General features: G+C 49.8%; 1 protein-coding gene across 4 annotated transcripts in view; it reads right to left on the reverse strand.

The window, feature by feature from the left end:
• The window catches only part of LOC137305221 (cyclic nucleotide-gated channel beta-1-like), a 41344-nt gene that overhangs the window by 4759 nt on the left and 14261 nt on the right, over window positions 1-22324 (reverse strand). For all 4 annotated transcript variants that reach the window (XM_067974063.1, XM_067974062.1, XM_067974064.1 and 1 more), the window contains 4 exons: window positions 10700-11131; window positions 7711-7938; window positions 6767-6932; window positions 4532-5064 (listed from right to left, as the gene is read on the reverse strand). In XM_067974063.1, the coding sequence (XP_067830164.1) occupies window positions 4532-5064; window positions 6767-6932; window positions 7711-7938; window positions 10700-11104 (1332 nt within the window). In that variant the 5' untranslated portion in view covers window positions 11105-11131. The remainder of the gene's footprint in view (window positions 1-4531; window positions 5065-6766; window positions 6933-7710; window positions 7939-10699; window positions 11132-22324) is intronic.

Here is a 22324-nt window from a genome sequence, read left to right on the forward strand (position 1 = left end):
CCCCAGCCACCTGCTCTGAGGGACCGAATGCGATGGTCTCTGCCCTGGCCTCTCCCTGTGTCAAAGCATTGTGTGCTCCAACAATCGGCTGTATGTAGCAATTCCTCCTGCTCTCTCTCCTCACTCTCGGGTTAATTTGATGACCCCTCGTCACCGAGACCCCAACCAGAGGAAACCATCTTTCCCTTTCGCTCTACCGGACCGGATAACCGATTGTCCGGTCATTATCACATTGTGGGATCATGCTGTGCGCGAGTGGGCTGCCGCATGTCCCTACATTACATCAGTGACTACGCTTCAGAAAACAAACACTTCATTGGCTGTAAAGCGCTTTGGCCCACAGAGGTCGTGAAAGACGCTGTATAAATGCAAGTTATTTCTTTTGGCAATACTCTTCGTAATTTTAAAAACCTCGGTAACCAGAGGACGCGGATTTAAAGTGATCGGCGAAAGAGCCAGAGGCGACACGATGGGCCGAATGGCCTCCTCCTGTAGCTGTACCCGCTGTGATACTATGAAATCTGCTCTGCCAATGGACAGATTAACCCGTCTGTTAATTAGCAGAGGGCGGGATCCCACACAAACACATCGAGCATTCAACACTGATATAGGCCACAGCCCTGTCACTCTTTTGGAGTGAGCAGTTGCCGTGGGCCATGCCCGCACACCCAGCCTGCTTTTCCCCAGAAACGCCCCAAATTCTTCAGCGACAGGAATTCCACCAGTTTGGTTCGGACCTGAGATGAGCCCCGGTTTCCGTCTATTAATTTAAATGGGCGAGGAAATCACGCACCCCGCCCTTGCCCGTTTTCCCTGAGTTTGATGCGCCCACGTGACCCACAATAACCTCAGGCGCAGAGGCTCTGTAAACATCCCCATCCTCAGTGATGGCGGAGTCCAGCACGTGAGTGCAAAAGACAAGGCTGAAGCGTTTGCAACCATCTTCAGCCAGAAGTGCCGAGTGGATGATCCATCTCGGCCTCCTCCTGATATTCCCACCGTCACTCCACGTGATATCAAGAAACGGCTGAGTGCACTGGATACAGCAAAGGCTATGGGCCCCGACAGCATCCCGGCTGTAGTGCTGAAGTCTTGTGCTCCAGAACTAGCTGTGCCTCCAGCCAAGCTGTTCCAGTACAGCTACAACACTGGAATCTACCCGACAATGTGGTAAATTGCCCAAGTATGTCCTGTCCACAAAAAGCAGGACAAATCCAATCCGGCCAATTACCGCCCCATCAGTCTACTCTCAATCATCAGCAAAGTGATGGAAGGTGTCGTCGACAGTGCTATCAAGTGGCACTTACTCACCAATAACCTGCTCACCGATGCTCAGTTTGGGTTCCGCCAGGACCACTCGGCTCCAGACCTCATTACAGCCTTAGTCCAAACATGGACAAAAGAGCTGAATTCCAGAGGTGAGGTGAGAGTAACTGCCCTTGACATCGAGGCAGCATTTGACCGAGTGTGGCACCAAGGAGCCCTAGTAAAATTGAAGTCAATGGGAATCAGGGGGAAAACTCTCCAGTGGCTGGAGTCATACCTAGCACAAAGGAAGATGGTAGTGGTTGTTGGAGGCCAATAATCTCAGCCCCAGGACATTGCTGCAGGAGTTCCTCAGGGCAGTGTCCTAGGCCCAACCATCTTCAGCTGCTTCATCAATGACCTTCCCTCCATCATAAGGTCAGAAATGGGGATATTCGCTGATGATTGCACAGTGTTCAGTTCCATTCGCAACCCCTCAGATAATGAAGCAGTCCGTGCCCGCATGCAGCAAGACTTGGACAATATCCAGGCTTGGGCTGATAAGTGGCAATTACCATTCGCGCCAGATAAGTGCCAGGCAATGACCATCTCCAACAAGAGAGAGTCTAACCACCTCCCCTTAACATTCAACGGCATTACCATCGCCGAATCCCCCACCATCAACATCCTGGGGGTCACCATTGACCAGAAACTTAACTGGACCAGCCACATAAATACTGTGGCTACAAGAACAGGTCAGAGGCTGGGTATTCTGCGGTGAGTGGCTCACCTCCTGACTCCCCAAAGCCTTTCCACCGTCTACAAGGCACATGTCAGGAGTGTGATGGAATACTCTCCACTTGCCTGGATGAGTGCAGCTCCAACAACACTCAAGAAGCTCGACACCATCCAGGACAAAGCAGCCCGCTTGATTGGCACCCCATCCACCACCCTAAACATTCACTCCCTTCACCACTGGCGCACTGTGGCTGCAGTGTGTATCATCCACAGGATGCACTGCAGCAACTCGCCAAGGCTTCTTCGACAGCACCTCCCAAACCCGCGACCTCTACCACCAAGAAGGACAAGAGCAGCAGGTACATGGGAACAACACCACCTGCACGTTCCCCTCCAAGTCACACACCATCCCGACTTGGAAATATATCGCCGTTCCTTCATCGTCGCTGGGTCAAAATCCTGGAACTCCCTTCCTAACAGCACTGTGGGAGAACCGTCACCACACGGACTGCAGCGGTTCAAGGCGGCAGCTCACCACCACCTTCTCAAGGGCAATTAGGGATGGGCAATAAATGCCGGCCTCGCCAGCGACGCCCACATCCCATGAACGAGTAAAAGAAGAGAGGAAGATCGGCCTCGTCCAACTCCAGGACCCTGCTCCCTCTGCTGGAGACACGTGTAAATTACACGTCATAGTCTGAAGCACAGTCCCCACCACATAAACCGCGCCACGGTTAAGTCGGGCAAATACCGCGAGCCATTTGCCGTCACCGTTAGCGTCAGTTACAAAGTGGCCGCTTACAGCGTGTTAACCCTGCTGGCTATTTCGGGAGGAAACAGGTGCCCAGGGAGCAGTCTGCACCTCGACAAAGTTCTACCCATCGGGAGAGATTGAACAGTGTGGGGTCCGTTCCATCGGAGAAGAGAAGGCTGAGGGGTGACCTGAGCGAGGTCTTTCAAGTTATGAAGGGGTTCGATCGGGTACCCGCAAGGAAAATGTTTCCACTTTTGGGGAGACCAAAACTGGGGGGCCATAAATCTAAGACAGTCACCAATAAACCCAAGAAAGAATTCAGGAGAAACTTCTTTACCCAGAGAGTGGTGAGAATGTGGAACTCGCTCCCACAAGGAGCAGTTGAGGCGAATAGTGTAGATGGATTTAAGGGGAAGCTGGATAAACACACGAGGGAGAAAGGGTATGCTGATAGGCTTAGACGGAGTAAGGTGGGCAGAGGCTCATAAATGCCAGCCCAGACCTGTTGGGCCGAATGGTCTTTCTCCGTGCTGTAAATTCTATGCAATTCTCCGTAAGGTGCGGTTACATTTTATCAGATCTAATACTAAAGGCGCTTGGAGGAACTGTGAACTCAGTGACTGACAAACACGTTGACAGGGGCCGCTCTCAAGCCTCAGTTCCACTGCTTTTAATTTAGTTGCTAATAGCGGATTTCACATTCTGAGGTGATATCCGTAAACCTCGTTTGCTCGTTCCCGCCTTGAATAATTCTGTGGCGAGAGTTCATCCCTAACCAGCAGTTTGCAATTAGAGCTACTCCTCCGGTTCACTCAGATTCATATAAATCGACCAACACGCATAGAGGGCCCTAACGCACCCGCTATAACCAGTGGCGATTGTACTACAGTCAAGGGGCATCACTGTTGATCATGATGCCACCTTCAGAAGATATCACTTCTGGGCAGTAATGGCATTGCTTTTGCAGATCCCCCCCACAGACAGGCCATGATCTCCACCATCTAGAAGGACAAGGGCATCAGGTGCAAGCAAACACCGTCACCTCCAAGCTCCCCTCCGAGTCACACACCATCCCGATTTGGACATACATCGGCCGTTCCTTCATCGTCGCTGGGTCAAAATCCTGGAACTCCCCACCGAACAGCGCTGTGGGAGAACCTTCACCACACGGACTGCAGCGGTTCAAGAAGGCGGCTCACCACCACCTTCTCAAGGGGCAACTAGGGATGGGCAATGAATGCCGGCCTCGCCAGCGACGCCCACGTCCCGAGAATGAATTTTAAAATCCGTGTCGTTCTGCTGACCGAGAGAGCAGATGAACAGCTGGATCTCTGGACGCTGGGCGAGTGGCTGAATGAGGCTCGGACTGACTTGCCTGTAACATGTCCCCTCTTTCCCTTTTTTTGCCGCCCTCCCTCCACCAGTGTCTTGCCAGTATGTGGACACTGCCTGTGTGGCAGGCCAGGCACAGAACCACTCAATGGCACAAATGGTCCAGATTTGCGCATCCCATTAGTGTGTGATTCATGTATGTTTAATACTGGCTATCTGCCCACTGAACGGACACCCACAAAAGCACAGGGCTAAACCTGGCCCAACGGGAATTGGGCAAACGGAACATAGAAACATGGAAAATAGGAGCAAGAGTAGGCCATTCGGCCCTTCGGGCCTGCTCCGCCATTCAAAATGATCGAAGGTACAAACAGGCAATGTCCCTTTAATGGGCTGCCTCCCCCTCCCCCACCCCCACCCCCTGCCCCCCAATAAAGAGATGACCCTGTTGTTTCTCTATACCTGATGGTTCAAAATGGTGTTGTACAGTTCATCATCCGGCTCCTTTATCCTTCCTGGAGTCTTCACTTCCTCTGCTGGAATCGCATCGCTCTCTGCTGGATCCTCCCCTCTCTCTGCTGGAATCGCATCGCTCTCTGCTGGATCCTCCCCTCTCTCTGCTGGATCCTCCCCTTTCTCTGCTGGATCCTCCCCTTTCTCTGCTGGATCCTCCCCTCTCTCTGCTGGATCCTCCCCTCTCTCTGCTGGATCCTCCCCTCTCTCTGCTGGAACCTCTTCTTTCTCTGCTGGAGGCTCTTTTCCCTCTGTTGGAGAATCCCCTCTCGCTGTTGCAGGATCCTCTGTCTCTGTTTCAGATGCAGTTCTTCCTACCAGAGCCAAATATTCGACATTTCCCTCAGGGAAAGGTGACCTGAGTTCATCAACGGGAGAGTCTTCGAAATCCGCTCGCTGGTCGTCCAGGCGGCGGCTCTGGGAGCAGGCGATTAGGTCGAAGAATTCTTCGGTTTGTAGTGAAGACATGGAGGGGAAAAAGGCTGCAAAGAAGATAAGAGATCAGCTGCTGGTGTTGGAAATATTTTAATTCCACTTTAACTCTCCAACCCCCACCACATGTACATCCGTTTATACGTACACATTCACATATACATGCATGTACACACACATCCATATACACATGCCTATTTATAGGCACATCCATGCACACATCCACATCCATGTACACATCCACATGTACCCCTCCACATGCACATCCATGTACCCCTCCACATGCACATCCATGTACACATCCACATTCATGTACCCCTCCACATCCAAATCCATGTACACATCCACGTTCATGTACCCCTCCACATGCACATCCATGTACACATCCACATCCATGTACCCCTCCACGTGCACATCCATGTACACATCCACATGTACCCCTCCACATGCACATCCATGCACACATCCACATCCATGTACACATCCACATCCAAATCCATGTACACATCCACGTTCATGTACCCCTCCACATGCACATCCATGTACACATCCACATTCATGTACCCCTCCACATGCACATCCATGTACACATTCACATACATGTACATATATGTATCCATATAGGCATTCATGTACACATATATATACATGTCCATGCACACAATCAAATGCAAATAACGATATCTATGTACATTTCCATAGATAGCCATGTATACGTCCACACACACATACATAACCACATACTTAAACACACCCATTATATGTCCATATTCAAACTCCTATTGACAAGTATTCAGTATGGTGAACATTGTTTCATTCCAAAACACACAGGTCTAGTACTGCATGGGTTATAAGTACAGTAAATGCCGTCTACATTGTCCTATAAAGGTATACTATTATCTTGCGGGGTACACACAGGTCAGGTACAGAACAGGTTAGACAGGGAGTAAAAGTCCCTCTACACTGTCCCATCAAACACTCCCAGGGCAGGTACAGCACGGGTTGGATACAGAGTAAATCTCCCTCTACACTGTCCCATCAAACACTCCCAGGGCAGGTACAGCACGGGTTAGATACAGAGTAAAGCTCCCTCTACACTGTCCCATCAAACACTCCCAGGGCAGGTACAGCACGGGTTAGATACAGAGTAAAGCTCCCTCTACACTGTCCCATCAAACACTCCCAGGGCAGGTACAGCACGGGTTAGATACAGAGTAAAGCTCCCTCTACACTGTCCCATCAAACATTCCCAGGGCAGGTACAGCACGGGTGAGATACAGAGTAAAGCTCCCTCTACACTGTCCCATCAAACACTCCCAGGGCAGGTACAGCACGGGTTAGATACAGAGTAAAGCTCCCTCTACACTGTCCCATCAAACATTCCCAGGGCAGGTACAGCACGGGTTAGATACAGAGTAAAGCTCCCTCTACACTGTCCCATCAAACACTCCCAGGGCAGGTACAGCACGGGTTAGATACAGAGTAAAGCTCCCTCTACACTGTCCCATCAAACACTCCCAGGGCAGGTACAGCACGGGTTAGATACAGAGTGATGTTGCCTTTGGGCAGTTCGCTGGGACTGGTTCTGAAGGAATCCTGGCACCACCCAGGAAGAGGGGGGGAAATTGGGAGGAGAAAGAAAATCAATGAATTCTGGGGTACCTTTTATAAAGCTGGAAACAATCATTTCTGATTGGTGTTATGTCACAGAATGACCGATAAAATTGTACAGATACTGATAAATTCCCTTACGTCTTTTTTCATCCAGAGGCGATGTGGGCATTGATCGATATGCCCAACGATCCCTGACCTTCTTACGGAAAGAACACCGTTGGTCATTTAGACGTCTGCTCTGAACCTCACACACCAGGTCAAAGAACACCTCCCGGTCACTGAAGTCAGGGGTCAAGCATTTGGTCTGCAGAGAGAGAGATATTACAACATTGAACGACAACGCAGAAAGCCAATCCCAGCCCAGGTCCTGATAGAAGGCGGCTCCAAAACCCTTCGTTCGGCCAATGAAGTAGCCTTTCCTGAGCGTCATGCCAGGATTCCTTGGTCGTTTGCCTGGACCTTAGAAGATGTCTCTGTCCACAAGGCAGCACTTGTGAGAAGTTTCGTTCCCTCTAAGGCCACCCTTGAGGCCTCTCGAGCATAAGACAGTCGCTAATAAATCCAATAAAGAATTCAGGAGAAACTTCTTTACCCAGGGAGTGGTGAGAATGTGGAACTCGGTACCTCATGGAGTAGTTGAGGCGAATAGTGTAGATGGATTTAAGGGGAAGTTCAATAAGTACATGAGGGAGAAAGGAATAGAAGGTTCTGCTGGTAGGGTGAGATGAAGCAAGGTGGGAGGAGGATTGTGTGGAGCATAAACGCTGGCACAGACCAGGTGGGCCGAATGGCCTGTTTCTGTGCTATAATTTCTGTATAATTCTATATAATCCATTGGGGACTGGGTTGGGATTTCACTGTAACTCATTTCACCCAGAACCCGTTCAGACAACAGAGGTGGGGGAGACTTTCAATCCCACCAGTCTGATCTGGTTAACACACTGCGGCACCCAGGTCCCTTGACTGCTGCCATCTTTAACGCACTCACAACATAAATGCACGATTCACAGGGGCCAGCGTCTCCGAATTTATCCACAGCGGCAGCAAAGTCCCAGTCCAGCTTCAGAATTCTTTGTGCTCACCATATTGTTTATGTCACCGGTATCCAGGGGCAACAGGCCACGTCCCAGGCGCCCTACGGCTTCAGCGTCGCAGTCGTCCAAGGGCGAGGTGCCACTCTCCTTGTCACTCTTGTCCGTGGGACATCTGGGGTGACGGAGCTGCCCCACTCCGGCGTCAGAGTCTGAAGGAGCCGGCCGATCGGTTACCTCACTGTCCTCTGGTCCGCCATCGCCTTCACCCTCTCTGGCCTGAGATAAGAAAGATTTGGAATTGATATAAGAGCCTTTCACTGTCTCAGGACATCCCAAAAAAACACTTCACACGGCCAAAGATTCACCGTTGATGGTGTCGCTTTATATGTGGGCAAACATGGCAGCCCCTTAGCAAGTCGTGCGACGAATGCCCAGTTACTCTGCTTTAATTTTGGTGGGTAGCTCTCTCTCGTCTCCGAGTCGCAAGGTCATGGGTTCAAGCCCCTACTTCAGGGTCTTGGGCGCATGATCTGTGTTCGTGTTGGCTGAGGGATGAATGTTGGCCAAGACACCAGGTGAACTTCTTCAAATCTCACCATACGAACTTTCACGCTCACCTGAACAGCTGGATGGGGCCTCGGTGAAACGTCCCATCCAAAAGGACGGCACCTGGGACGGCTGCACTCCCTCAGCACTGCACCGATATTGTACTCAAGTCTGTGGGGTGAGTCTTAAGCTCATGACCTTCTGACTGAAGAGGGCCTGAGTGCTACCCACTGATCCAAGACTGGCGCTTGAAACAAGGGAAGGAATCAAGGCCCGGCCTCTGACGATTGCCAGACTCCTAAAGCTCTATCTCCCCTCCTCTCCTAAAGGCACGGACGCTCGCTGGGGAAGATCCCGCACGAAACGACCGTGCCCTTCAGCACCCGCCCAAAGGGGCCTTTTGTCCGCATGTCACACGAAGTGTTGGCAGTTCTTCCCAGTCGGAGTTGCTGGACGTCCAGCAGGAGCAGAGAGACCAGCTCGTTCTTCCTGTCCATATCCCAAGGGATGCTAAACTCAACACCCTTCGCTCCTTAAAACCTACCACTTTGACCAAGCTTTTGGTCACCTGTCCTAATATCTCCTTATGTGGCTCGGTGTCAAATTTTGTTTGATAATCGTTCCTGTGAAGCACCTTGGGCTGTTTTACTACGTTAAAGGCTCTATATAAATGCAAAGTTGTTGCTGCTGTCGACCAACATCAACGAACTCAGCTCAAACTCTGGATTCACCCTCTGTCCTCCATCGCTCGGTACCACACCAGGCCTGTGAGCATGGACTTTGGCCTTCAGCGTCTGGTCACAGAGTTTCTTCCACTGAGAGTGTCCATCAGGCCTATACCCGACCTAACAGCACTGTGGGAGCACCTTCACCACACGGACGGGTTCAAGAAGAAGGCCCACCACCACCTTCTCAAGGAGCAACCAGGGGTGGGCAATAAATGCCGGCCTCGCCAGCGATGTCCATATCTCAGGAATAAAGGAAGAAAAAACGGAGTGAGTCAGGCGGTGAGTTGAAGGTGGGGTGGGACTTACAGCAAACAGTGTCTATTTTACAGTAGACAGAGTCTATTTTATAACAGCCTGTTTTACAGCGAACAGAGTCTATTTTACAGTAGACAGAGTCTATTTTATAACAGCCTGTTTTACAACGAACAGAGTCTATTTTACAGTAGACAGAGTCTATTTTATAACAGCCTGTTTTACAACGAACAGAGTCTATTTTACAGTAGACAGAGTCTATTTTATAACAGCCTGTTTTACAACGAACAGAGTCTATTTTACAGTAGACAGAGTCTATTTTATAACAGCCTGTTTTACAACGAACAGAGTCTATTTTACAGTAGACAGAGTCTATTTTATAACAGCCTGTTTTACAGCGAACAGAGTCTATTTTACAGTAGACAGAGTCTATTTTATAACAGCCTGTTTTACAACGAACAGAGTCTATTTTACAACAAACAGAGTCTATTTTACAGCGAACAGAGTCTATTTTACAGCAGACAGAGTCTATTTTATAACAGAGTCTATTTTAAAGCAAACAGAGTCTATTTTGCAACAAACAGAGTCTATTTTACAGTGAACAGTCTATTTGACAGCAGACAGAGTCTATTTACTCAGCAAACAGCAAGCAGAGTCTATTTAAACAGAGCCTCACGACCGAAACTACAGCAGCCTCTCCCGATAAAAGCAGGATTATTTCTCCAGAAAAATGCAGTGAGTAGATGATAGTTACATAATACAAATTATATGCGTAAAATCAGTGCCAGTCACTTACAACAGTGCGTGATTGATGGGGGAAATTACCCAAGCATCTCCATTCTGGCCGGGAAGAGCAGTCATGATACGCGGCCTTCACAAAGGCTCCCCGTCCCCCGCCATGCTTTCCCAACCATTCCTGTTAATGGATGTAAAATCCAGAGGGGAGGGGTGCAGACCCAAATTGTATTAAATGTTTGCACTGGGTCAAACTCTATGGAGCACCTCTACCCTCCACTGTTCTTCTCTCCCCACCAACGCCACCCCCCACCCTCCCCGCAGCCCCGCCCCCGCCACCGACACAGTGCTGGTTGTGAACTAATCCTCAAAGCCTGGGCCTGAATTTCCTCCACAAAATCAACGTACTCTGGGTGGGCGGGGGCAGAATTTGGGGTGGGACTCGCAGTGAGGTTCCACCTCCATCCCTCCAAGGTCGGGGGCATGTCCATGGGGGTGGCAGGAGTTCTGCCCAAGATCTACCCACGGAAGAAAACACATACCCCCTCTACCTGCCCCCACCCCCCGCCCCATTATCTATAAATGTAGCCTCCCAACCAAAAGTAGAACCGTCCCCTTCCCCAGAGCTTTCAAAAAAAAAACGATGGTGCTTTGGTGGTTTAGTGGGTGAGTTCACCAGGTGCCAGAGGGTTGGCACCGCACAGGGAACCATGGACGTGGGGGGGGGGGGTGGGCGACTTCGGCGAGGAAAGATCGGGTTAACGCAGCCAACTCACCAGGCCGCTGTCCACACTGGGATCCATTTCTGAGGCTTTAGGATCGGGCGATGGTTCACTTTGGCCAACTTCATCTACGATCCAATCGCCACCCCGCGCCATAGCCGAGACCGCCCACTCGGCATCCTCCGTGTGATTAGCCGGCTCGGCGAGGATCTCCAGGTAGAGCGAGGGTGCAGCCCGCTCCTCCTCCTCACCCTGCACCTCTTCTTCCTCCTCACCTCCATCGCCACCTCCGCCGCTGTCCCCGCTGGGCTCCGACCCTTGTGCGCCTTCAATCTGGCCTTCCTCAGGCCGATCGCCACCGCCCTCCGACGAGGTTGCATCCCCGTCGTCCTCTTTGCTGTCCTGAGCTCCGGCCTCTCCGCTCTGAACCTCGGTGTCCGTCAATCCTCCTTCTTCCATGCCTCTCTCAGCTTCCTCCTCCTCACACTGCAACAAAATGACAGCCGTTAAAGGAAAGAAATAACTATTTTTTTTACTCGTTCATGGGATGTGGGCGTCGCTGGCGAGGCCGGCATTTATTGCCCATCCCTAACTGCCCTCGAGAAGGTGGTGGTGAGCCGCCTTCTTGAACCGCTGCAGTCCGTGTGGTGACGGTTCTCCCACTGTGCATGTGCCTGGTGCCCTTGTCCTTCTAGGTGGTAGAGGTCGCGGGTTTGGGAGGTGCTGTCGAAGAAGCCTTGGCGAGTTGCTGCAGTGCATCCTGTGGATGGTACACACTGCAGCCACAGTGCGCCGGTGGTGAAGGGAGTGAATGTTTAGGGTGGTGGATGGGGTGCCAATCAAGCGGACTGCTTTGTCCTGGATGGTGTCAAGCTTCTTGAGTGTTGTTGGAGCTGCTCTCATCCAGGCAAGTGGAGAGTATTCCATCACATTCCTGACTTGTGCCTTGTAGATGGTGGAAAGGCTTTGGGGAGTCAGGAGGTGAGACACTCACCGCAGAATACCCAGCCTCTGACCTGCTCTTGCAGCCACAGTATTTATATGGCTGGTCCAGTTAAGTTTCTGGTCAATGGTGACCCCCAGGATGTTGATGGTGGGGGATTCTGCGATGGTAATGCCGTTGAATGTCAAGGGGAGGTGGTCAGACTCTCTCTTGTTGGAGATGGTCATTGCCTGGCACTTGTCTGGCGTGAATGTTACTTGCCACTTATCAGCCCAAGCCTGGATGTTGTCCAGGTCTTGCTGCATGCGGGCACGACTGCTTCATTATCTGAGGGGTTGCGAATGGAACTGAACACTGTGCAATCATCAGTGAACATCCCCATTTCTGACCTTATGATGGAGGGGAGGTCATTGATGAAGCAGCTGAAGATGGTTGGGCCCAGGACTTTCATTTACGTATCCCCTTTCACGCTCTCAAAACGTCGCAAAGCGCTTTACAACCAATGATGTACTTTTTGAAGTGAGGTCACCGTTGGAAATGCGGCAGCCAGTTTGCGCAAAGCAAGATCCCACAAAAAGCAACGTGATAATGACCAGGTCATCTGTTTTAGGTGTTGGTTGAGGGCTAATTGTTGGCCAGGACATCGGGGGAGAACTCCCCTGCTCTCCTTCAAAATAGTGGCCGTGGGATCTTTTACGTTTCACCTGAGGGGGGCGTACAGGGCCTCAGTTTAACATCTCATCCGAAAGATGGTACACTCCCAGTGAAGCCTAGATTTTGAGCTCAGGGCCCTGGAGTGGGCCTGTGAATCCACGACCTTTGGACGCAGAGGCGAGGGAGTTACCCATCGAGTCACAGCTGAGACTAGAGAATTTCACCTTCAGTATTCAGAGGGCACAGTGAGTGGGTACAGAAACACTCCCTCAGTATTCAGAGGGCACAGTGAGTGGGGACAGAAACACTCCCTCAGTATTCAGAGGGCACAGTGAGTGGGTACAGAAACACTCCCTCAGTGTTCAGAGGGCACAGTGAGTGGGTACAGAAACACTCCCTCAGTGATCACAGGGCACAGTGACTGGGTACAGAAACACTCCCTCAGTATTCAGAGGGCACAGTGAGTGGGTACAGAAACACTCCCTCAGTATTCAGAGGGCACAGTGAGTGGGTACAGAAACACTCCTTCAGTATTCAGAGGGCACAGTGACTGGGCACAGAAACACTCCTTCAGTATTCAGAGGGCACAGTGACTGGGTACAGAAACACTCCCTCAGTATTCAGAGGGCACAGTGAGTGGGTACAGAAACACTCCCTCAGTATTCAGAGGGCACAGTGAGTGGGTACAGAAACACTCCCTCAGTATTCAGAGGGCACAGTGAGTGGGTACAGAAACACTCCTTCAGTATTCAGAGGGCACAGTGAGTGGGTACAGAAACACTCCCTCAGTATTCAGAGTTATGACCTTATGCCTTTAACAAACATTACCATCATATCCACAAGCGGTTGCAGGAAATCCCCTGTCCTGCTGATGCATCACTCGCTATGGCACAATGTCTGTGAGCTATCTACATCAGTGTTGTAAATAAATGGAAGGAAGTGAGACTTTTCTTTCGCATGTGGGCGTGGAATGATTCCTGTTTGTGTTGCTGCAGCTTTTGGTGATGGTTGACATCGAGTTACATCGACGCTACAGCACAGAAACAGGCCATTCGGCCCAACTAGTCAATGCCGGCTTTTGTAGGCCCCGCGAAACTCCTTCCCCCCTACTTCATCTCACCCTATCAGCATAGCCTTCTATTCCTTTCTCCCTCATGTGTTCATCCAGCTTAAATGCATCGATGCTATTTGCCTCAACTACTCCTTGTGGGAGCGAGTCCCACATTCTCACCACTCTCTCGGTAAAGAAGTTTCTCCCGAATTCCCTATTGGATTTAATAGTGACTATCTTATATTTATGGCCCCTAGTTTTGGACTCCCTCACAAGTGGAAAACTTTTCTTTACGTCTACCCTATCAAACCCCGTCCATTATCAGGTCAACCCTCAGGCTACTTTTTTTTAGAGAAAAGAGCCCCAGTCTGTTCAGCCTTTCCTGATAAGTATAACCTCTCAGCTCTAATATTATTCTTTTCTGCACCTTCTCCAGTGCCTCTATATCCTTTCTGTAATATGGAGACCTGAACTGGTGCACAGTTCTCCAAGTGTGGTCTAACCAAGGTTCGATACAATTATGATATAACTTGTACAGTTTAGTGAAGTTCTCTCTCTGTTCTTTACAAATGGCCATTGAAGGGATGTCGTGGGGTTTTCAATAGCTGAGGTGAGGGGTGTTCGTTGCATAGAACGAAATATTTCCGAGTTAACGCGCCCTGCTTAAAACACGGTCTGAACCGGAAAATTGGTCAGGGTCAGAGGTGCGTACAACTCCTGCACACCGAAATTCTTACCAAAGCAGGAAATCCCAGACCCACTGTCCCATCAAACACTCCCAGGTTCAGTGGGATCTTTTCCATCCACCTGAGAGGGCAGACGAGGCCTCGGTTTGACGTCTCATCTGGAAAACGGCACCTCCAACAATGCAGCACGCCCTCAGTACTGCACCGGGAGCTTGGGCCTGGATTTTATGCTCAAGGCTCTGGAGTGGGACTCGAACTCATGAACCTTCTGAATCAGAGGCCAGAGTGCTGCCGTCATGGAGGAGTGGATTATTTGAAGGGGAAGGCCGGAGGAGTGGAGGATGGAAAAGGGGGGCAGAGGGGAAGTGGGAGGACATTATTTGCAGAAAGGGGAAAGGGAAGAGCAGCCTTTAATACAGACAAGGGCTGGGGGTGTCCTTCAGCGCTCCTGGTGCCCGCTGAGAGTGCGCACGAGAAATTCAACACCGGCATGGGTTGTCCAGAGCTGGAAAATCGCAGGCAGTGCCGAGGGAGTGCAGCATTGCCAGCGGAGGCTGCCTTTCAGATGAGACGTTATAAACTGGATTCCTGTCTGCCCTCTCAGGTCGGGCGGACAGGAGAGATCCCGGGGCAGAAGGAGCGGAGTTCTCCCCCGGTGTCCCGGCCGACATTTGTCCCTCGACCAACAACCAGGCGGACTGATTCATCTCACGGCTGGTTTGCGGCGCCTCGCTGTGCGCAAGTCGGCCGTTGCGTCTGATCGCAGCGACTGCGCTCGAACGTAATTCACGTAGCGCCGTTCACGTCCCACGGGCTTCCCAAATGCTGAGGATGAGCGAGACGCTACATAAATGCAAAGGGTTTTTTTTTTGCTTTAAATCGATCTTACAGCACAGAAACAGGCCATTCGGCCCAGCTGGTCTGTGCTGGTGTGTATGCTCCACACGAGCCTCCTCCCACCCCTCTTCATCTCACCCGATCAGCATATCCTTCGATTCCTTTCTCCCCCATCTGTTTATCTAGCTTCCTTTAAAGGCATCTATGGTATTCACCTCAACTACTCCTTGTGGTCGCAAATTCCACATTCTAACCTCTCCCTGGGCAAAGGATTTTCTCCTGAATTCCCGATTGGATTTATTAGAGACTATCTTATATTGATGGCCCCCCGGTTTCGGACACCCCCACAAGCGGAAGCATCCTCTCTACCTCTCCCCTTTCACAATCTTAAAGGTCACCCCCTCAGTCGAGGGAAAAGAGTCAGTCTTTTCCCGCTCGTTGTGTGGCTGTTACAGTCTCGTTCCTGAAGCTTTGTAAGATTCTGCGGAGGGTGAGAGGTGTCCGAGGCTGGCCTGCATGTGTGAGTGCATGCGGGCGTGGGTTTGCACCGGGCCGGAGAGACCCTCCCCGTGCAGGGGGGGGGCGAGGTTGGCTGGCGGGGCGGGGGGGTGGGGGGAGCGGGGAGCTTGCTGCGTCTGCGGCGCGCGGAGAGAGCGGGTTGCGGGGCCGGGCTCTGCGATTGGTTCAGCCGAGCCGGCTTCCTGTGCCAGCCCGGCCGCAGCAACAGGAAGTGAGGTCACGGGCCGCAGCTTGCAGTGCCAGCTTCCATTTCCTGTTCACCTTTCTGATCCTGGGCCTCTTTTCATTTCACTTGCTTCCACCCTCGCCCTTTCCCCTGAAGGCGTTGACGTCTCGCCGAGACAGGGGCCGGTTGGCTACTCCAAGCAGCCGCTCCTCGCGGGCGACTGTCGGCGGGCTATTCGACTGCAGGGGGCGTCGCCGCTGAGCCCGATATCAACACGTGTTCGCTTGCTGGCCGGTGGGGTGGGGGGAGCGAGGTGGGGAGTGGGCGGTGGGTAGGGGGTCATCGGGTAGTAATCAGTAGCGAGAACCTTGGCTGATTTTAACCTTACCCTAGTCCGAGGGCACGAGGTTTGACGGTGGAGACACTCCCCGTCCCCTCACACCATCGAATAGCCTGATGGTGCTCACTGTCCACGCTCACACGTTAAGGACAGGCAATTGTGCAATGTATCAGAGCGCGCAGCCAGCATCCAAACACACGCAGCAGCAAAGGTTCACCGCCCTCCAGAGAGGAGGAGGGGAAATGTTCCAGGGGGGTGGGGGGGGTGGTGGGGAGAGAGATAAAGGGAGGTGTTCAGTTCTGACTCTATGTGTCAGACATCTGTGAGTGGCTCTGGGCCTGGGATGGACGATTGTGTGGGCCAGGGTCTCTGTCTGTATCTACATCTGTTTCAGTGTCTGTATCTGTATCTGTGTCTGTGTCTGTATCTGTATCTGTTTCAGTGTCTGTATCTGTATCTGTGTCTGTATCTGTGTCTGTGTCTGTATCTGTGTCTGTTTCAGTGTCTGTATCTGTGTCTGTGTCTGTATCTGTGTCTGTATCTGTTTCAGTGTCTGTATCTGTATCTGTGTCTGTATCTGTATCTGTGTCTGTTTCTGTGTCTGTATCTGTATCTGTTTCTGTGTCTGTATCTGTACCTGTATCTGTGTCTGTATCTGTATCTGTACATATATCTGTATCTGTACCTGTGTCTGTATCTGTACCTGTGTCTGTATCTGTATCTGTACCTGTATCTGTATCTGTATCTGTGTCTGTACCTGTATCTGTACCTGTATCTGTATCTGTGTCTGTACCTGTATCTGTATCTGTACCTGTATCTGTGTCTGTATTTGTTTCTGTGTCTGTATCTGTACCTGTATCTGTGTCTGTATCTGTACCTGTATCTGTGTCTGTATCTGTACCTGTATCTGTGTCTGTATCTGTGTCTGTATCTGTGTCTGTATCTTCATCTGTACCTATATCTGTATCTGTATCTGTGTCTGTATCTGTATTTGTATCTGTATTTGTATCTGTATCTGTGTCTGTATCTGTGTCTGTATCTGTACCTGTGTCTGTATCTGTATCTGTACCTGTATCTGTATCTGTACCTGTGTCTGTATCTGTATCTGTACATATATCTGTATCTGTGTCTGTATCTGTATCTGTACCTGTATCTGTATCTGTGTCTGTGTCTGTATCTGTGTCTGTACATATATCTGTATCTGTGTCTGTATCTGTATCTGTACATATATCTGTATCTGTGTCTGTATCTGTACCTGTACCTGTACCTGTATCTGTGTCTGTATCTGTATCTGTACCTGTATCTGTATCTGTACATATATCTGTATCTGTGTCTGTATCTTTATCTGTGTCTGTGTCTGTATCTGTATCTGTACCTGTATGTGTATCTGTACCTGTGTCTGTATTTGTTTCTGTGTCTGTACCTGTATCTGTGTCTGTACCTGTACCTGTACCTGTATGTGTATCTGTACCTGTGTCTGTATTTGTTTCTGTGTCTGTACCTGTATCTGTGTCTGTATCTGTGTCTGTACCTGTACCTGTACCTGTATCTGTGTCTGTATCTGTGTCTGTATCTGTGTCTGTATCTGTACCTGTACCTGTACCTGTATCTGTGTCTGTATCTGTGTCTGTATCTGTACCTGTACCTGTACCTGTATCTGTGTCTGTATCTGTGTCTGTATCTGTACCTGTACCTGTACCTGTACCTGTATCTGTATCTGTACCTGTGTCTGTATCTTTATCTGTGTCTGTATCTTTATCTGTACCTATATCTGTACCTGTGTCTGTATCTGTATTTGTTTCTGTATCTGTATCTGTATCCGTACCTGTGTCTGTATCTGTATTTGTTTCTGTATCTGTGTCTGTGTCTGTATCGGTGTCTGTGTCTGTATCTCTGTCTGCGTTGCATTTGCGTCTGTGTCGGTGTCTGTATCTATGTCTGTAACTGTGTCTCTGTCTGTACTTGTATCTGTGTCTGTATCTGTAGCTGTACCGGATTTGTCTGTGTCTGTGCCTGTGTCAATGTCACTATCCATGTCTATATCACTATCTGTTTCTTTATCACTGTAGACGTCTGTGTCTGTGTCTATGTCACTGTCTGTGTCACTGTCTATGTCACTGTCTGTGTCTGTGTCTATGTAACTGTCTGTATCTATGTCCGTGTCTGTGTCTGTCACTGTCTGTGTCACTGTCTGTGTCACTGTCTATGCCACTGTCTGTGTCTATGTCACTATCTATATCACTGTCTGTGTCTATGTCTCTGTCTGTGTCACTGTCTGTGTCTCTGTCTGTGTCTATGTCTCTGTCTGTGTCTGTGTCACCATCTATGTCACTGTCTGTGTCTGTGTCTATGTCACTGTCTGTGTCACTGTCTGTGTCTGTGTCTATGTCACTGTCTGTGTCACTGACTATGTCACTGTCTGTGTCTGTGTCTATGTCACTGTCTGTGTCTGTGTCTATGTCACTGTCTATGTCACTGTCTGTGTCTCTGTCTGTGTCACTGTCTGTCTCACTGTCTGTCTCACTGTCTGTGTCTCTGTCTGTCTCACTGTCTATGTCACTGTCTGTGTCTCTGTCTGTGTCACTGTCTGTCTCACTGTCTATGTCTCTGTCTGTGTCACTGTCTATGTCACTGTCTGTGTCTGTGTCACTGTCTGTGTCACTGTCTGTGTCTGTGTCTATATCACTGTCTGTGTCACTGTCTGTGTCTGTGTCACTGTCTGTGTCACTGTCTGTGTCTGTGTCACTGTCTGTGGCACTGTCTGTGTCTGTGTCTGTGTAACTGTCTGTGTCACTGTCTGTGTCACTGTCTGTGTCTGTGTCTGTGTCTATGTCACTGTCTGTGTCACTGTCTGTGTCTGTGTCTGTGTCTGTGTCACTGTCTGTGTCTGTGTCTGTGTCTCTGTCGGTGTCTGTGTCTGTGTCACTATCTATGTCACTGTCTGTGTCACTGTCTGTGTCTGTGTCACTGTCTGTGTCACTGTCTGTGTCTGTGTCTGTGTCACTGTCTGTGTCACTGTCTGTGTCACTGTCTGTGTCTGTGTCACTGTCTATGTCACTGTCTGTGTCTGTGTCTATGTCACTGTCTGTGTCTGTTTCTATGTTACTGTCTGTGTCAGTCTGTGTCACTGCCTGTGTCTGTGTCACTGTCTGTGTCACTGTCTGTGTCTGTGTCTATGTCTGTGTCTGTGTCACTGTCTGTGTCACTGTCCATTTCACTGTCTGTGTCTGTGTCTATGTCACTGTCTGTGTCACTGTCTGTGTCTGTGTCTGTGTCTATGTCACTGTCTGTGTCACTGTCTGTGTCTGTGTCTGTGTCACTGTCTGTGTCACTGTCTGTGTCTGTGTCACTATCTATGTCACTGTCTGTGTCACTGTCTGTGTCTATATCACTGTCTGTGTCACTGTCTGTGTCACTGTCTGTGTCTGTGTCTGTGTCTGTGCCACTGTCTGTGTCACTGTCTGTGTCTGTGTCACTGTCTGTGTCACTGTCCATTTCACTGTCTGTGTCTGTGTCTATGTCACTGTCTGTGTCACTGTCTGTGTCTGTGCCTGTGTCTATGTCACTGTTGGTGTCACTGTCTGTGTCTGTGTCTGTGTCACTGTCTGTGTCTGTGTCTGTGTCACTATCTATGTCACTGTCTGTGTAGCAGTCTGTGTCTGTGTCTGTGTCTGTGTCACTGTCTGTGTCACTGTCTGTGTCTGTGTCACTATCTATGTCACTGTCTGTGTCACTGTCTGTGTCACTGTCTATGTCACTGTCTGTGTCACTGTCTGTGTCACTGTCTGTGTCACTGTCTGTCTCATTGTCTGTGTCTGTGTCTATGTCACTGACTGTGTCACTGTCTGTGTCACTGTCTATGTCTGTGTCTGTGTCTGTGTCACTGTCTGTGTCACTGTCTGTGTCTGTGTCTATGTCACTGTCTGTGTCACTGTCTGTGTCACTGTCTGTTTCTGTGTCTATGTCTGTGTCTGTGTCTGTGTCACTGTCTGTGTCACTGTCTGTTTCTGTGTCTATGTCTGTGTCTGTGTCACTGTCTGTGTCACTGTCTATGTCACTGTCTGTGTCTGTGTCTATGTCACTGTCTGTGTCACTGTCTGTGTCACTGTCTGTTTCTGTGTCTATGTCTGTGTCTGTGTCTGTGTCACTGTCTGTGTCACTGTCTATTCACTGTCTGTGTCTGTGTCTGTGTCACTGTCTGTGTCACTGTCTATGTCACTGTCTGTGTCTGTGTCTATGTCATTGTCTATGTCACTGTCTGTGTCACTGTCTGTGTCTGTGTCACTGTCTGTCTCACTGTCTGTGTCACTGTCTGTGTCATTGTCTGTGTCTGTGTCTATGTCACTGTCTGTGTCACTGTCTGTGTCTGTGTCTATGTCACTGTCTGTGTCACTGTCTGTGTCTATGTCTGTGTCACTGTCTGTGTCTGTGTCACTATCTATGTCACTGTCTGTGTCTGTGTCTGTGTCTGTGTCACTGTCTGTGTCACTGTTTGTGTCACTGTCTATGTCACTGTCTGTGTCCGTGTCTATGTCACTGTCTGTGTCACTGTCTGTGTCACTGTCTGTGTCACTATCTGTGTCTATGTCTATGTCTGTGTCTGTTTCTATGTTACTGTCTGTGTCAGTCTGTGTCACTGCCTGTGTCTGTGTCTATGTCACTGTCTCTGTCACTGTCTGTGTCACTGTCTGTGTCTGTGTCTATATCACTGTCTGTGTCTGTGTCTGTGCCACTGTCTGTGTCACTGTCTGTGTCTGTGTCACTATCTATGTCACTGTCTGAGTCACTGTCTGTGTCACTGTCTATGTCTGTGTCTGTGTCACTGTCTGTGTCTGTTTCTATGTTACTGTCTGTGTCAGTCTGTGTCACTGCCTGTGTCTGTGTCTATGTCACTGTCTCTGTCACTGTCTGTGTCACTGTCTGTGTCTGTGTCTGTGCCACTGTCTGTGTCACTGTCTGTGTCTGTGTCACTATCTATGTCACTGTCTGAGTCACTGTCTGTGTCACTGTCTATGTCTGTGTCTGTGTCACTGTCTGTGTCTGTTTCTATGTCTCTGTCTGTGTCACTGTCCGTGTCACTGTCTGTGTCTGTGTCTATGTCACTGTCTGTGTCACTGTCTGTGTCTGTGTCTGTGTCTATGTCACTGTCTGTGTCACTGTCTGTGTCTGTGTCTGTGTCTGTGTCACTGTCTGTGTCTGTGTCTGTGTCACTATCTATGTCACTGTCTGTGTAACAGTATGTGTCTGTGTCTGTGTCTATGTCACTGTCTGTGTCACTGTCTGTGTCTGTGTCTGTGTCACTGTCTGTGTCACTGTCTGTGTCACTGTCTGTGTCACTGTCTGTGTCTGTGTCTGTGTCACTATCTATGTCACTGTCTGTGTAGCAGTCTGTGTCTGTGTCTGTGTCTCTGTCTGTGTCACTGTCTGTGTCACTGTCTGTGTCTGTTTCTATGTTACTGTCTGTGTCAGTCTGTGTCACTGCCTGTGTCTGTGTCTATGTCACTGTCTCTGTCACTGTCTGTGTCACTGTCTGTGTCTGTGTCTGTGCCACTGTCTGTGTCACTGTCTGTGTCTGTGTCACTATCTATGTCACTGTCTGAGTCACTGTCTGTGTCACTGTCTATGTCTGTGTCTGTGTCACTGTCTGTGTCTGTTTCTATGTCTCTGTCTGTGTCACTGTCCGTGTCACTGTCTGTGTCTGTGTCTATGTCACTGTCTGTGTCACTGTCTGTGTCTGTGTCTGTGTCTATGTCACTGTCTGTGTCACTGTCTGTGTCTGTGTCTGTGTCACTGTCTGTGTCTGTGTCTGTGTCACTATCTATGTCACTGTCTGTGTAACAGTATGTGTCTGTGTCTGTGTCTATGTCACTGTCTGTGTCACTGTCTGTGTCTGTGTCTGTGTCACTGTCTGTGTCACTGTCTGTGTCACTGTCTGTGTCACTGTCTGTGTCACTGTCTGTGTCTGTGTCTGTGTCACTATCTATGTCACTGTCTGTGTAGCAGTCTGTGTCTGTGTCTGTGTCTGTGTCACTGTCTGTGTCACTGTCTGTGTCTGTGTCACTATCTATGTCACTGTCTGTGTCACTGTCTGTGTCACTGTCTATGTCACTGTCTGTGTCACTGTCTGTCTCATTGTCTGTGTCTGTGTCTATGTCACTGTCTGTGTCACTGTCTGTGTCACTGTCTGTTTCTGTGTCACTGTCTATGTCTGTGTCTGTGTCTGTGTCACTGTCTGTGTCACTGTCTGTGTCTGTGTCTATGTCACTGTCTGTGTCACTGTCTGTGTCGCTGTCTGTTTCTGTGTCTATGTCTGTGTCTGTGTCTGTGTCACTGTCAGTGTCACTGTCTGTTTCTGTGTCTATGTCTGTGTCTGTGTCACTGTCTGTGTCACTGTCTATGTCACTGTCTGTGTCTGTGTCTATGTCACTGTCTGTGTCACTGTCTGTGTCACTGTCTGTTTCTGTGTCTATGTCTGTGTCTGTG

This window comes from Heptranchias perlo, chromosome 39 (assembly GCF_035084215.1).
Source record: "Heptranchias perlo isolate sHepPer1 chromosome 39, sHepPer1.hap1, whole genome shotgun sequence".
NCBI classification, from domain to species: domain Eukaryota; kingdom Metazoa; phylum Chordata; class Chondrichthyes; order Hexanchiformes; family Hexanchidae; genus Heptranchias; species Heptranchias perlo.